The 17,516-nt window shown below is 40.2% G+C and overlaps 1 protein-coding gene across 1 annotated transcript; it reads right to left on the bottom strand.

The window, feature by feature from the left end:
• Positions 1–1,017: 1,017 nt before the first annotated feature.
• MRS2 (magnesium transporter MRS2) lies at positions 1,018–12,085 on the bottom strand. The gene is made up of 11 exons (XM_080578155.1): positions 11,274–12,085; positions 11,115–11,188; positions 9,966–10,002; positions 9,220–9,332; positions 8,640–8,813; positions 7,823–7,953; positions 7,024–7,140; positions 4,457–4,609; positions 3,229–3,346; positions 2,351–2,464; positions 1,018–1,255 (listed from the first exon to the last, which is right to left on the bottom strand). The coding sequence occupies exons 1-11, from the start codon at positions 11,662–11,664 to the stop codon at positions 1,145–1,147; spliced, it is 1,533 nt and encodes a 510-aa protein (XP_080434281.1). The 5' UTR covers positions 11,665–12,085; the 3' UTR covers positions 1,018–1,144.
• Between the last annotated feature and the right edge of the window lie 5,431 nt (positions 12,086–17,516).

The raw sequence follows: 17,516 nt of genomic DNA, 5'->3' as shown, positions 1-17,516 counted from the left end.
TCATTTGTCTGGTGGCAACCAAGGAGCTACTCACTGTATGTTACTGAGGTTAAAAAAGCCCAAACAAAAAACTAGACAGTGACCTGATTTGGATGGCTTTCATACTCCCTTTACGGACTGAGAGAAGCCAGTAGAGAACTATGCCCTGAGAGTTCAGAGGTAAGTCGTAAGGACAAACACAAACAGTGCCCATAAAGATTTTACTCCTTCCTCCAGTCCATTACAAGACCCAAGGCTTGCACTCCCTTCAACTAACTTAGCTACTTACTGTGGTGGAGTATAGTCCATGCTTTCTCTTGCCTTCTCAGAAAGAAGTTGGGTTCTGCTTTCTCTCTTTTAAGAGAAACTAACAACTGGTCTGATGATTTTCATCAGGGTATGAATCAGTCCTTATGACATGAGGAATTGTTAAACTGCAGCTATGTTAATGCATATTGAAATAGTGGCAGATGGCAGGCACAAGCATGCATTGTCAATGGACCTGCTTTTCCAGCTATTAAAACCGCATACAGTTTGGGCTTAAACTAATTGTTACGGAATACCCAAAATAAGTAGCCATGTTTCAAAGCTCACTTAAAATAAGAAAAAAAAGTATTATTTTTGGTTACTATCAATTTTGAAGTAGTGCTTCACAAGAGACGCAGGTATACTTTTTGCTTAGGAAAATTAATTCTCTGCAATTAAGTAGGGTTTTAAAGAAGAAAAAACATAGAAAGGGCACTTTTGGGGTAGATTTTTTCTTTGATAATTGAAGGCAGGTTGCTAAACCAGCAGTTCAGAACGAGAATTATTGATGAATGCTGACTGCTGTCATCCTTTAAGCTGAGAATGCTGCTCTTTAGAAAGACCATTACGTGAGTTGTGTTTGACAGAAACACTTAAAATGAGTATGTATATGTGATACCGAAATCTAATGGAACATATATGGAGTGGAAGTGAGACTATTGTGGAAAACATGTCACTCTTTCCCTTGAGTTTCCCCCTTTTTGTGTGTACGCATTGAAATCTCACCATAGGTTTTTGGCACAAAATATATATTAAATTAGCAAGTTTAGAAATTCTTAAGGTTTTCAGTAAGGAAAAACAAATGTAAGTGTCCAAAGTCTGCCCCGTAACAGTAAAAGTCTCTTTCTTCGTGTTGTTCCTATTGGTTTGTCAGCGTGCTTCTGCTCAGCCCAAATGTTTCTGCTTTAAGGTCATTTTTTATCTCCACTCTTTGAGCTGCTGGCTGGGATTTTCTCAAAACTGCAGGAACCTAGGCAAGATACAAAATAGCCTTTAATTACAGGAGAAGCTGTTCTATATACAGGAGAAGGAAATCAAGATTTAGAGAGGTCTGAATCCTGCTTGTTCTCTTATGTTCAATGACAGCCTCTGGCTTCTCCCTCCTATCCCTTTCAGTACATTTCTCCAAGCCAGAGTCAGTATGTCCTGGTCTTGAGCAACACTTGAGAATAATCCAGTTAATTGTAGCCATAGTCAACAATTAACAACAAACTACTTCCATCTACCTCTTAACAGCAAGGGAGGATAGGGAAAAAGGGAGTTGATCTTGGTCTCTCTTTCTTTGGTCACTTGTAGGAACTTAACTTTTGAATCCACTGATACTTCTCTGTTATAATTATTCAGAACATAAGCTAACAATACAGTCCTATATGTTTTGGCAGCAAAGGGTAGTGAACACGGAAAATGACTCATACAAAATTTTGCTAATCTGAAGACTGCCTCCTTGGAAATTTTCATACAGCTTGATGACATATGGCTCTGCAATGCCATCAGCATCAGTGGCAAAGACGGCTATTGCAAACTTCTGATTGGGAGTCAGGACATCGCAACCATGGCACCATTCTTCAGAGAGATTTTGCAGCTAGTACCTGTCCTCATCTTCCTTTCATCTTCGTCTTCTCTTTTATGAGAAAGGGACCACAGATACAGAGTTTAATATGTGCGTGGAAGGAGGAGGACAGCATCCCTTATGTCCCTCACCACGAAGAGACTTCTGCAGGAGCTCAAAGGGCAAATCAGGGCTGCTTCTACCATTAGTCTCAGCTTCCCTTGGGCTGCTAGGTGAAAGTGAATACGGCATCTCTTAAAGAAGAGCCTGCAGCTTCACTTCTAGCAACAGCATACAATATCTTACTGCTCAAATATATCTTTGCCAGTGTTGGGCTTCCTGCCTCCTTCAGTCCAGCTAGGGAAAACCTTCTCGTTTGCCAAGTCAAGAAAGACTGACTTAGCTTAACTCCCTGCAAGCTCTATGACCCACCACTCTACAACTGCTTATTTCCTGCTTTAAAGATGAATTGTACATGCAGAGTATGAAGCAGAAATCCTAGCCAGCCATACATACATGAGGAGGTAGTGAAGGTTCTAAGTGCCGCCCAAGGAAGGAAAGCAAGCGCCGCCATATCAGACCACTTCCCAGAAACATAATCCCAGTCACCAGCCAAAATATTCTGGGGTCCTAAAAACAGAACATCCCCATTAGTTAGGCAACTCTCACTTCAGGGATTTAGCCAAAGATCATCTCTCACTCCCCACCAGTTTTCTTGTCCTTTATGGCAGGGAAGTGGTAAACCCTCTACTATCAACAGACAAACCATACCAGGGAAAAAGGGCTGTTTTATAGCAAAACATTTTGTTTAGGAATCACCTTAATGTATTCTGTTACTGTCCCATGCAGTTTTCCATCCTTCATCAGGAGTTTGGAAATCCAAGCCTTCTATTTAATGGACATGGAAATGAAAAGGTCTTTCTATGTTTTTATTTATTTAGTCATTTTAAGACAGCACGTCCAATTGTAAATACTACCCTTGATATAGGAATAATCATGTAATTAACAGTAGAGTATCTCCTCTGGTGTGTAGGGAACTCCCTGGCTGCTTGCCAGATAGCTTTGTATCTGGAAGACAAAGCTGGGTTTTTCAGAAGCATTGATGATTATTTAAAAAACACGAACACTGTTGTACAGTTAGTCCTTATTCAACCATACTGTTGTCTTCTCATTTCTTTTCCTTGGACATTACATAGACAAAAAGGCCTGTTACTCTGTGCAATTAGCCATGAAGTAATTTGCTTTCAAAAAGGTGACACATGAATCCCCATGCTAAATTATCTTACTTCACACATTAATGTAAGTCTGGAATGGAGTTGTACTGAATGTAAAATGCACTATAAGAGCAGGGCCCATGTTTTATGTCACTGATAAAAGCAGCACTCATTCCTTACCTCTTCAAGAGATGACTCCAAGTTCATACCAAATGCAACTCCTATGAGTCCAAAGAGAGAGAGAGAGAAAGTCCCCATAGTCAGCTGCAAGTTGAGTCTCATCATCACATTACGGTGGCTAAAGAAGGGAGAAACATCTGTAAGGGGAACCCAAAAATTGTTCTGCTGCATAAATTCTCAAATTCCATATGGTATGCATTAAAACCAAACAATGAAATAGAGGAAGTCATACTGGAATTAGGCAGCACATGAAACAACAGTATAAAAGAGACTTGCTTTGAAATTGCTGCATGAGTATACATCTAAGGCAGTAGGTTCTGTGTAATCATCAGCTGACTGGGGTCACTCACTTTTTAGAGGTATATGCACAGAGCAACAGTTAAATTCCATGGAAATTTTTCTCTCTCACTGCTAATTGGCTGAAATTTATGTCAGTATTCACAGCCAACAAAAATTTACTGTTATCTTGCAAGAGAATATACTTAGAAAGCAGAGTCAGTAAAGACTGCAGACTATAAACTTAAGCCTGTTTTGTAGAATTCCATATTCAACTCTTCCCAGAAATAATTTCCGTGGCTTTCTGACACAGCATCCACCAATTCCTTATATAGATAACTCCTCAGTAAAGAGGAGAAAGAATATTAAACATTGACCTCAAAGGCAAGGTGGCATGTGCTTGCAAATGCAAGCTACAATTACTTTTCAATTAAAACGCCAACTTGTGGTGAAAACTGCAGCACACTTAAAGAAATAAAATACTTGCTCCAAAATTATTCATTCTTGAATCATGGCATAGGGTGATAATTCAACTTGTACTGAACAGCTGAGTAGCCTAGCCAGACTCTTACGTAAATAAACAGTTTTACTAAATTAAAATTATACTCAGAAAAGTTTGATATTATTTTGCCCCTAAATTTGCAGACATTTTCCTTAGTGAGTAGTTCTCCAGAAGGATCTCATAGTGGCTTGGTTTCACCTGCTGGTGAAAACTGTAACCTAGGCTACAGATGTTTTTACATATTACTAATTAGGGTGTTTTGTTGCTTTGCTTTATCTGGTTCAGTGATAAAAAAGTGCAATGCAGCTTCTTCTGCTGTGACTGCAAGTCCATTCAAACCCTCAGAAAACGGAATTCCCCAGCCTTTCTTTACTGGCAGTGATTTGAGAAAGAACAGGCAGCATTACATTCTGCTCAGCTTTTGGCAGTACAACAGACAGCATAGCTTACCTGTCCAGGTTGATAAAGATTATGCTCTCTGAGTCATCAATCAATACCCTGAGTTCACGAGCTTCATTTGCAAGATCTTCTGCTTGTCGGTAATAGTTCTCCAACAGCAGTTCCATTTCTTCTGCATGGTCAATCCCAGATGTGCTCTCCTCACTGTGTGCAACAATTTGTATTTTTTGGTTATATACATGGTGTATTAAAGTGCATTACTGATGCATTAAAGACAAGGCGCATAAAAGAGTTGTGGCTAACAGCCAATAGAGTGCTGACACTAGATCTCAAAATCCAATCTTTTAAGTGACAAAGGAGCCCTCCATCAATACCTACGGCATAAAATAAAAGGCGTATCTTCTTAAATGAGCTGACCAGTACAGGCAGTCAGTTATTTTCAGTAGAGCAGTTAGCATTTGATGTGTTCAAGGCATGCACGGCAACACGAATTCTACTTTTTCAGCTATTATAACGTTATCAAGTAAGTGCTGACATTTTTGAAAAGATAAACTTAACTTTTTGGTGCCCTCAAGTGGTGGAAGTTGATAACGGCACAGTCAAAAACCACAAGAATAAAACAGAACCAAAAGTCAACACATAAACAATCACATGGTTAGGGATGTGTCTTAGGCATGCATTAAAACAGTTTAGTTGTAAGGTGCTTCAGCTATACACGGTAATTACTGCAAAACTTTTTTCGGAGCATGAAGCTGCTTAAGAGTGAGGGTCAAGTGGAAGATGCTGCTCTCCTAAGTAAAATATGTCTGAGACTTTCATCTTACTGCATTGTCCAGAATGCTGGATCAGCAGCCTTCTCTAGAGATACGTAATTTCTTAGGGGTGTGCTGGATTCTTCATTATGTAGACAAAAGGTACCCAAGATCCAGGAGAGCACAGATACTAGCAGCAAAGCCAGGAAGATTCTTCACCTTTTTTTCTTTTGTGGTATGACCTCATTTCTCTAGACAGACTAAACTTTCTACGGAATCTCCTTGTGGTGTTGCTGACTGTTAATGGAACCTCTCTGAAACGGTTTCCCAAGAAAGTTAGTGCTATATCTTAAGAATCAACCCACTTAAGGTCCCCAGAGACCTTTAACAGAGTCCCTAGTTTCTCTCTTATGGGGCTGAAATTTTGAGTTAGCCAGGCTGATTTCAAAGCCCTTCAGACCTAGAGGTTTTGACTGCATGCAGAGGAGCGGGGTTGGGGATTTGAAATCCTTTGAGCACTATCTACTGTATTACAGATTCAGCTCATGACCCTAGTTGATAAGTATCTTTATACTGGCTCCTCAGTAGGTACAAAAAGGGAAACAACAGGCATAAAAACTTAAAAACAACTGCCATCTGATTTTTTTCATTAGTTAGCCTCCATCTGTCTCCTGAGTCTTTGATACTCTGCTGTTCCTTCACACAAAGATAGAATGTCTGCCTCGTCTTTCTGGTCTCAGCTCACCATTCCTGCATCAGTGTTGCTTCCTATCTGGGTTCCTCCTGACCTCCTCTGATAGACTTCTTGAATTCATCACTTGTATCCTGGGGTCAAGAGAAGTGCCCATACTGCCAGCCTGTCTGCAAACACGCTGCCATGGCTAGTATTTGCCAGTATGCCTCATGCATGGACTGCCTCACAACATCCTTTTGCACGGCTCCAGCAGTCTTCACAACCTCCCATCACCTCTTGTACCTTTGTGCAATGGTGGTGGCTTGAAAAGGTGACTCCAGGTTTCACCTATCTGAGAGTTCAAGAGCCCTCCCAATACTGCTCCAGCAGATGCACTAGAAATGCAAACGGCATCCCAAATATGGAGTACAGAGTTTATATCATAGATTTAGACTAAACTTTGCAGGGCAAGAAACTTATTTCCTGACTTCAAACACACTACTGTGTGAACAGTATTAATATACCCACATATAATGTGGCTAGACAGAAGTATTATTCAGCAGCCTCACAAAGGACCTGAAAGGTATTTTTTGTTCTCTGCTTAAAAAGAGAACATCAGGACTTGGGAGAGCGCGACAGGACTATCTCTGTGTATATGTTTTTACTGAAATGCTGCTCTTATACGTGCTCTTATACGTGCACTTACATAAAGACATTGCCCCAAAGCTTCCTTCCTACGAGTTCTGCTGGTGAGCAAAAAGCTGGAAACAAGGTGTTCAGGCCACTTCTTACAAAGGAAGTGTGGTGTCTGACTCATTCAATACAAACTTTAAAAACTGCTGCTTTGTTTTGTTGGTGAAACTGAAGAAAACTCTCCCAGGAAGTGTTAATTTGCACTGGAAAATAGCATTTGCTTTTTCTCCTGCTGCCATCCTGCTCCCACCCCGATGCATACTAGATGAACTGGTCTACTATGCCAAGAACTATTTGTAACTGTGTATATGACTAGTGCTACGGAACCTCCTCTCCAGAATGGTGGATACAACCATTTGTGAAGTGACTACCATCGGGGCTTTAAAAATTTTAAGTCTTTTTCCTTTTGCTTTTTGGAGGGGAACAACTAGATTAATGTTCAAGTTCTCCTTAAATAAAACACATTTTAAAAAAAGTATCTGGTTTCATAATATACATACAATACTTGTGGATCAGTCCATTTAGATAGACAGAGCTCTTCTATTAATTCTTCTTCATCTAGAATCTCCAGAATTGTTTCTTTGAAAACTTTAAGATCTGTTTCCAGTTCTGACAAGCTGAAGAAAGAACAGGCAAGAAGTCAAGTAATCCCACTGGCACCAACACACCAAGGTAATCTTTAGATGATTTTGCCAGCACCCTTGCCAGACTGAATTGCCAGGGAAGAGTTCTTTGGAGAGTTCTGAGAGGTGCTTTAAATAAAACTCTCTAGAGGCCACACATTTAGCAGTGGTGGTGATATATCCATGAATCAGCAAGCAATGGACAAACACTGAAAGGGATTCAGCTGTGTTTTCTGGGTATATTTACAAGAAACTCAGAAAAAAAATAAGCACTCATGTAGGGAGTGCATATTTGCACTGTCCTGTTAGACAGGATAATACATGAAGTAAACTTAAAGGGCAGAACCAATGGCTAACCTTTTCTGATATTTTAAGGAACGTTCTCACGTTATTTTGTTCTATCAGATGTTATTTCGATCTCTTAGATGTTATTTTGTTCTATTACGTGCTATTTAAGAAACCTGACTGTATTTCTGACAAATCAGAATAGGTTTTCTGTTTTTTCCCGTATCGCTAGGTATTTCATACACCGATTTTTACATTTACCAATAAGATGCACAACCCAGCATGACAGTAATCTATGAAATTCATATCAGATACCATTTTTCTAACTTTTCATTGCATATAACTTTCTATGGTCATCTTCTAGTCTCTTCACAGCTTACTCTTTATTTACCTCTTGCCATTTTGAAGGAGAATGTGTAGTTTACTCCTATCCACAGACAAAAGCTTGGGGTCCACTAGAGCTTCCAGTGTCTCAAGGATCTGAGGCTGCAAAGTGTTAAGTCTCCCCTGCAGTTTGCTGATCTAGATAACAACATGATCCTTCATAAGAATTAAAGCAATACTTTTAGAATGGCTAGGGCAACTGGTTCCTGTCTCCAAACACAGAATTCATAATAACAGGCAGTTAACACAGTTTGCTTTCAAATACCCTGGAAATACTTGCTATATGGTACCACTTACAGACAGATAAAGCCAGTGTGAAATACACTATTTTATAACAGTGATTTACACTGAACTGAAACTCATTCATAATCACACTAACAAGAGATAAAATATTATTTATCTAGAAATGTCAGATCACCATTAGCTAGCATACATTAGCTGTAACTCATTATCTGACTCCTACCCAAGAGCCCCAAAAAAATCAGTGCTTCTGCATATCATTCTATTTCAGCTATAGTAGTCTTTAGAAAGGTAGGATAATTTGTTTTTTTTATCTCCAAGTGATGGTGAAGCCACAACATCCTTATGTAAATTGTTGCAATAATGTGTTTTCCAATTAGCGCTTTTTTTGGGAGGAGATGAAAACACACACAAACACACAAAAACTTAAACCAACAAAACCCCAAACCAAAAAAGAGCTTCTATAACAAGCATGGAATACATATAAAAATATGTATGTATAAATATTAACATAAGAATAGAAACATACTATCTTTTCTATGAAGCAACAACTTTCAAAACAACGTAAAACCCAGACAGCTCACCCGGTACTGCAGGATTGCCTCTATGGCTCGGAATTCAAAGGGCAGGGAATATGTAACTAGTTGACCTTCTCCTGCGAGCTGAGATGCTAGTTCGTTGAAGAGCCAGTGTTCCAGATTTAAATTACGATAATCTAGTATCAGAAGAAACTCTGGTGTTATGACCGCCTTCAAGAACTGAAAGAGACAGCATACATGTGGTAGTCTGAAAAAAAACTCTGAAGACTTCTGTCTGCTCCTGACTACGTAGTACATTAAGTAATTTAGGCATTGATAAAAGCCACTCTTCAAATGTCTTTTCAGGCGGGAAAATAACAGAACCTCACAGTAACTGCGAGCTCCCAGTGAACTCCAGAGTATTCAGAGACAGCCCTGTGATAACAGGGGTAAGGTCAAGAAGTGGCTCCTGGTCATTTTTTGGCCTTTACTAGGATCAAGTTCATACTGTTTCTCCTGTGCTCAAGTAGCAAAATGTTCATTAATACGTATTGCTCTGATTGCTAGGCACAGCTTCAAAGACACATTTATTGTCAGGTTACATGTCGTGGAAAGCTGCTGTTAAAGATTATAGGGAAACCATTACCTCCATTCGCATGATGATCCTGTTGTTCCTAGTTGCAATGCTCATGAGGTGTTGAAATCTTAGATCTCGAGCTTGAAGACCCAATTCCTGGTACAATTCTGTTTTCTTTTTTTCTATCATAAAAATATTAGATGAAGACATTTAGGGGACAAGCATGTATGTCCTGAAATTACATTCTAGTCTGTTACTCAGTCCCACAAAACAAAAAGAGCTATGCTATCTTTAAAACTGTTTTCCTCCCATTCATTCCTCAGTATAATTTATTCGTTATGAAGTTTAAAAGTTTGTACCCTGAGCGGAAAAAGAAAAATTCTAGATGGAAGTGAAGAAGTTGGCCATGGTGATTAATTTCATGTCAGAAGAAGTTGGCCATGGTGATTAATTTCATGTCAGAAGCCAAGTGGCTGATTTGAGCAAGTACACATAACTCTATAGGAGGGAAAATAGCAGGATGGGAAAATGCCAGTTAGAAAAGGGAGAAGACAAAGTAAAAATGACCTTACTCTGACAGATGGTATACATTATTTTCAACATATTAATCAGAAACTTACAAATACTGTAATGATGGAGATGCTGTGAAGACCTACAGAAGGCAGCAAAGCAGGAGACATTGCAACATGGCAAATTAATGCGCACAGTGAAGCAGACTTAAAATAGTCTTCTACCCCAAGTAGATACTCAGTTGGGCTTTTCCGTATTGGACAAGAGAAAAAAAAACAACAAAGGAAAACACAATGAAAACTCACCGAAAAAGGTAGTATTCCCCTCTTTGTCAAGCTTCATCTAGAAAAGTGAAAAAAATATTTTTTTTTTCCACACAATTACTATTAAATAAGCACGAAATGTCTGAAGTTGCTTGCACTTGCCCAGAGGTCAAATGGAAAATATATGATGAGGAAATAGTAACTTTTTATATTCTCTTTTCACTGTTCATCCCAACTATGAAAAATTTTGCACCAAACTGCCATATACTTCATTGCCTTTGTGCATGCACCGATCAAAACCAGTGTCATCTGCACGATGACGTTCTCATGTAAGCCTTAGAAAGGAGGTGATTTAAAGAGGATCAGACTTGTTTTGGCATGAAAGGGTACCTTACATTTCAGATTACCCATTTTGCCATTTACTCTGGTGTAATCAGAAAAAAAAATACACGTAAAATTTTAAAAGAGTAACACAAGTGGGGTAGTTAGGCCTTGTGTCCATGTCAAGTATTATTACAACAGCATTCAGACAGTAACTGGCATCCTTCTTTTCTTCGTATTTGCCATTCTGATTACTTTTAACGCTAATCTCCTGGCAAAATTATTGGAAAAACTGCAAGGTCCGCTTTAATCATAAAGTTTGCCCTTTTGCTTATAAACCGTGCAGCTTAATTCCGTATCGTTGGCTTTAGAAATAACCTTCCGTGAACAAAACATACCTAGGCATGCACTCCAGTGGAGCTGCAACACGAATTGCATGGCCACACGGACCCAGCTGCATGTGTTGTGCTTGTCATTGCCAACAGGAGGCCGTACGTCCCCTCAAGCACTAACACAGTCAAACAAGCAGTCTGCAAACAGCCTTCAGGCTCATTTGAGATGGGATATGTGGACAGTTTGTCCCCAGATCCTACATGTGCTTAGAAGTGCTGCTGCTGTGACACAGAAATAGTAATTGTGGAAGCCATTAGCAAGCCTCCAGCAAGAGAACTTCCATCAGATGCTTTATCGTAGAAAAACATCTTGATGAAACGCGTGCTCCACAGGCGGCCCTTAAGTCGGAACGCCTTTAGGTGACAACTTGGAACCTGAAACACCCCCCGGGAGGAGAACCGCTCCGCGCCTGTGGCACCCGAAGGGAAGCCACCCCTGAAGAACCTGTCATCCCGCACAAGCCTGCGCGGCGCTTACCACAGCGAAGACGGGAGACACGCTGGCCAGGGTGGCTTGGGAGGCCTCGGCGGCGGGGTGCTGGTAGAACGTACCTGGGAGAGGAGGAGGAGGCCGGTCACCGACCCTGTGTCGCCCTCCCCTGCCCCCTGCCCCCGTCCCGCCCGCCCCGCCGCTCACCGGCCCCCCGCAGGCGGCGGTCGCAGGGCGGCAGCCGCAGGGCCGCGGGCCGGGCCTGTGCCGGGGGCAGCCCCCGGGGGCCCCGCGGGCGGGTCCCGCCGCCCGGCCAGCCCTGGGGGGCGCAGCTCCAGCCCCGCACCGCCCCGCGGCGGCGGCACAGCGCCACGGGCAGCAGCGCGCTGCGGAGCATGGGCACGGCGCGGCCCGGCGCGGCCCCGAGCTGCACCGCACGGCCCCGGGCGCCCTCAGCGCCTCGCAGCGCGCAGCCGCGGCGGAGGAGGAGCGGGCGGCGGCGGCCCCGCTCTGCCCGGCCGGGGAGGAGCGAGGCGGCCGCGGCGCTGGGCAGGCCCCGGGCAGGCAGCGAAGCGCAGGCAGCAGCTCCTGCCGTCATACGGTATTTTTAAACGGCGGCTTTCCCTGCAGAAGGGCAGTGCAGGCAGTAGGGGCATCTGCCTTGGTTGGGCCTGGTGAAGCACGCGGATAGGCATGAACGTGAATCCCGGGTTCAAAGCCCTGCGTCGGTGTAGAGCATCAAAATAAAGCGCTCGTTACTACTTAGCGTGGAAATAAAACTAGTGATTATGCTGCTCATGAAATGATTCGTGCAGTGCGGCAGCCCCAGCTGGAGTGCACAAATCCAAACACTGGCCTGAACTCTGGTCTCAGTCTCAAAGATGGGCGTCGGGGCCAAATTTTACCTCAGCTGCACTGTACATTCAAGGAATTCGATGGAGGTGACAGGGGACAGACACTGGTCCCTCCTATCTATCTATGTATCTATCTATCTATCTATCTGTTTATTTTCTGCAGGTCCTGATTCCATCACAGTGTGTGTTTGCATGCATATACATAAATGTGCATACATGAGCGTGTGCTTGAAGTGGATTCATGTGTGGAGTCAGAAGGGCGTCTTACGCACACTTTGCACAAAGATAAATGACTTCATGAGGAAGTAATTAAATAAAAATGTTCCTTAGTAATTATATACAGCGTACATCCACAGGCTGAAGCCAACGTAGTTTTTCAGTTTTAAGGGTAAGCCTGGCTCGATGCAAATGCCTGCCCCCTGTTTGCTTGATAAAAAAAATGAAATCCACTGAAATGAATAGTAGCGCTTCAGATGTGGTTAACCACAGCAGGTGGCAGTATGTACATGACTAATTTAATGCTCTTGGTTATGATAGATACTTGAACAAAACAAAATCTGGAAATACCAGACAGCACCGAAAACACTGCAGGAGAGCAGGAAGCTAAGATGTATGATTGCTGGCAACTACTTGCAGCTTCTGTTGACTGTATGTTTAGAATGCAAAAGCTTGGGAAGCATCTGAAGGATATCTGCCAGAAATTTACATTTAATGAATTTGCAGCAAGTCTTACACAGCTGAAGCTTCACTCTCCTCAGTAAAAAAGAGGAAAAAGATATTGGTCTGATTTATTTGTTTTCCTTTGTCTATCTGTTATCCTGGCTGCTTACACAACACAAGTGTTAGAAATAAGATGACATAACTTCACATCAAATATATATTGGTGTGAAATCTGACGTATGCAGTAATAGGCCAACATACCACTAAGTATTGGTATTCTGTCTCATATCTGCATTATGCAGTCATCATTGTAATTGTCTGGAAGGGTAGACAATAGCTCTTACTTTTAGAGGTGAAGGTAATGCATTGGTGTGAACTGGCAGCCAGGGATAAGTTTTGAAGCACAGATAACATGCCTAATTGTATACTGCTGCTGACAAAAGATAACTGGAGATTTAGAACTGCCATCTATTTATTGCAGTTCTAAATAGCAATGAGCTGCTTGTTGCTTCTGTTGTAGGCACATTTCAGGTATCTGGTGTCTCCTGCTAACCTTTGGGAGGAATACGCTGTATTTCATCAGAAAAAAATAATGGCTCATCTGCTGTTTGTTGGGAGTTGAAGAAGCTCATTGACACAAATAGGCATGATGGCTATTTTCAGTTTATCTAAAGTGAGTGGATAGCTCCTGCACAGCTTTGTTTAGCCATAAAATTGCCATCCAAAACACAAGTGATTTATGAGGATGAATTATGTGAGCAACTAGTTCCTCTGCCAGCCTAATGTCAATGCAGACATGAGGTGTTGATCTGATTGCAGGTGGGGTATGTGGAAGAGAAAGAGCAGAAACACCAAAGAAACACAGACACCAAAGAAAAACACAGAGAAGAACATGAGGTATCAGAAAAGACCTGAAAATTCCGTACTGAGAACTTTTGGGTAAAAATATGGTAGAAAAAGATAAAGACTTATATCTCACATTGTTTGATTTGTTCCATGTTCAAGGAAGACAGGATTTGTACATTTAATCAATTTGGAGATTCAGATTTATTTACAAAGATGATTCAGATGTATTTACAAAGATGTGCCTGAACCCGTTACCCGTTTCTTCTCCTGAAATAAATACTCAAAGGAGCCCCATTTTGTTCATGTTAAGATAAAAATAACAGATTAATCAAAAAACATAAATTTGCTTCCGGACAGTAGATTCATGTCTGGTAGGTTATAAGTGTAGCTAAATCATAATATGATTACAGAGACATAAAAGAAAAGACCCCATGGAAAAAATAAATACATAATAATTATATTTAGATTATTATTATTATTATTATTATTATTATTATTATTATTATTATTATTATTATTATTATTATTATTATTATTATTATTTTATTATTATATTTTGTGAAAGAATCAGGAGTATTCAGCTGATAATCTCAGGTGCCTGTACCAGAGTTAGCTATAATAAGATACTGAGAGGTCTTTGCCTAGAAGGCATGACTTCACTTTCATTACTTTAAAAAAGACCTGATGAAAGATATTTTTCACCTTTTTCCTAACTTAAGATAGCCACCTTGAATGTGTTTCTCCATGGGGAAACTATTTCCTCATGGTTCTCTAAGGGTTTCCCAAAGCCCTTTCCCAGGGCAGCCCCTTAACATCTGAGCTGTCTCAAGAATACTTTTTAAAGAGACTTGTATCATCAAAACGAGTAGCTTAAACTGTAATCTTTTAATCTTCTTTAGCAAAACTAATTGATCATAATATGCTAAACATTTTTTGATCTAGCAATTGTATAATATAAGCAGGTTAAATTGCTCTGACACAGGTTTTAAAATTTAAAACTGCATCAGTACTTTATTTCTTCCAGTTAGAGTGTGTTCATGAAAGCTGAACAACCTGGTATTTAGGTATTTAAAACTGTACGTGCAAACAGTCCAATTATTCTTGAATTACAACTGGAAATGCAGTGGCTGCTGTTGCTTAGTCTGATTTTTAGATAAGCTGTACAAATGTCTAGTTATTATGTGTGACTCCCAACTTGGTGTGCAACACAACAAGCTGAATTTCATTCTCTGTGTTTAGAAACTTAATCCTTACCCTTTCTGTACATTGTCAGCCCTTTCTTCTGGACTAGGACACTGTTTTCAAGACCTCGTGTTTTGCAGTCAGTGAGCCTTGTTATCAGGGTCACGTAACAAGCTGCAAATTCTTTCCTGGTCCAGGAATGGCAGAGATTTCGAGGTGTTTTGCTGTGGAAAAAGGGATGCTGCTTGATGCTGTGTCCCTATGCCACAGTGTTGGACTCATCGCTTGCCCCAACATACACTGGTTACATGACCTCAGGTCCATCGTATGATCCCGACGCATGGCCTGACTGACGTGGCCTCATGCATAGACCTCCAGTAAGGTGAGATGTCTGACATGACTCAGTCAAAAACCGATTATGCATCTCTTCACATTTATCTTAATTGTGTGAGGGGGCTGAGCAGCTTGGCTTGCTACTGTTGAGAATGTGATAGGAGACTGCTTAGAAACTGAAACAATAGCGGGAATAAAAGGTCAGGCCCTGGAAAGGCTGGAAGGAGCAGATTCTCCTGGATGAAGGCCCTGCTCTCAGAGGCTACAGTGTTTGAGCTGCTCCTAGCTTTCAGGCAGCTGTCATACATAGGCAAGATGGAAACCATGCTGACTTTATACTTAATGTATTGGAAACACTCTTTTTTTTTTTTTTTGGGGTGTGTGTGTGTGTGTGTTCCTATTACTGCTATTAAATAAAATGTTCAATTCTGAAAAAGTTGGTGTGAAATGGTGGGCTCTGAAGACCATGATGAACTGGACAGTCACGATTGCTTTTCAGGGACTGAATTTCAAGGTAATAGTAAGAAAATATGGAGATTCCTATGCACCACAAGTAAACAAAAGAGGGCAGGAATGCAGCTAGTTGCATTTGAAAGATGGAGTTTTCTGAGGCACACCTATTAGCTAGGTAAAGGTTAAAATACGAGCAAAATTCTGCACTGCAATTCCTCGAAGGATTCAGAATCTACTCACAGGTTTGGACAAAGGTTTTGCCCTCCAGTTTTAGCCTTCTTTAAGACTAGCAATGGTATTTCATTGCAATCTGCAAAAGTGGTTGTTACTAACCTGGTCAGATGTAAAGAACAACAGTATTTTGATATAGTAGAAGAGTCAAAATAAGTTTGAGTAAAATATTCAGTGGCTTAATCCTATGACAAGGCTGTTGTGTGACTGCAAATTAGGCCCAAAATCACTGAAAGTGGTAGAATCTGGCAAAAACTAGTAGATAGTTGACATTGACTACATGACTGCAGAACAGTGTGAAGGTCGTCAGCACTTGTTTTTTACAGGTAAGTAAAGCATGTTTTTTAATATGAATTTTAATTTCAGGTTGCAATAGATCAATTTTAAACAGTATTAAAACAAGGCTAGTATATGCTTGTTTCTCTTTATTAACTATAAGAAAGCCAGCAGTGTCTACAGAAATTTAACTGTTAACCAATAACAGTAGCATATTTGACTTCACTCACCCTGAAATTGCTCTTTTTGTAATGGTTAACTGCCCTGTTGTAACTCACAGCAGGGGGGTAATTTTCCCATCAGAGGAGGTAAGATAAAAGGAAAGAAAAATTCCTGCCATCACATGTGTTGAAATCTATTTGGAAAAATCATCATTACAGTACACTAAAAAATTCCAGGCAGGAAGTCTAAAGCAGTTTTGGTCTTGCAACAATTAGTGGGGAAAAGGAGATGTTAAAGGAATTCAGATTGAATTTAAGGCATTTTCTCTTTATTTACTGCCAGGTTTTACGTTTCCTTGTACCCAAGGTGTGGCAACAGTCTGGTAGAGTCTAAGTCTTTGTATTTCATTATGTAGCTTCCTGGACAAAGCAAAACATACAGCATTAGAACACAGAGCCTAAAGTCATGCATGCCTAAAGTGTTTTCAGGAAAACAAAACTTATCTGTAGTCAGAAATTGTTTGGATACATGAAAGACTCATCTGTTAATTGAGTAAGCCCATGACATGCATACTTGTTTAATCTATTATCATTTTTAATAGTCTGAGGAGATAAAACAATCTATTATTCTGATAATGTAATATCTAAAATTACTTCCCAAACACTGGATAATATGAAGATCATGTTTGGCTGAAGATGAGCAAGGAAAATACGGCTTCAAGTGGATCATTTGTTTACAAAGTGTTCTAAATAGCTTAAAGTTGAAATTATATCAGGATGATTTCATGATCTATTTATCAGTGAAATCCAAGGGAATCTTTTTATTAGAGGTTGGATCTAGTACTTAGTGTGTATATTAATACAATTATTATATCTGCTATGTCATGTTTACTACATAGAACTATGGAAAATGTTTGACTCAAAAGAATGCAGAATCGACCCACTTTGACTTTATATTACATTCTTTGAATCACAAATGAGTTATTTTACTTTATGTCTTTCTGTTTTATTCTGTTGGTTTATTTGTGTAAAAATAAATAAATAAATAAATAAATAAATAAAATTGTACCCAGGGATATCTTTGTGGTCTTTGGCATTTGAGATTCATTTAGTGAGGTAAGTCACCCCTGTATCTGATTAACTGATTGCAGGTTTGGGCCAGCTCAGTAAAAGTGATGTTAGCTCTTGCAATAAAGCCCTGATTCTGAAGAGAACAAATTGTATCTGACTTGCTCAACCAAAGAATGATAAAAGTACTTTAAAGCTTTTAAATACTTCCGGAATGCAAATAGTTAAATAAATTTACCCAATTACTAGGAGAGTGCAGTTTAATTTTGTGTTATTTTCAAATTTTGCCCATTCAGATAGTAGGCTGGGGGAAAAGCACCCAAATAGTATATGTAACATTTACATATCATCTCAAAGAGACATTCAGAGGGCATCATGTGAGTAGA

This window comes from Anser brachyrhynchus (assembly GCF_964034855.1).
Source record: "Anser brachyrhynchus genome assembly, chromosome: 2".
NCBI lineage: Eukaryota > Metazoa > Chordata > Aves > Anseriformes > Anatidae > Anser > Anser brachyrhynchus.
This window is presented reverse-complemented; position numbering and strand designations above follow the sequence as displayed.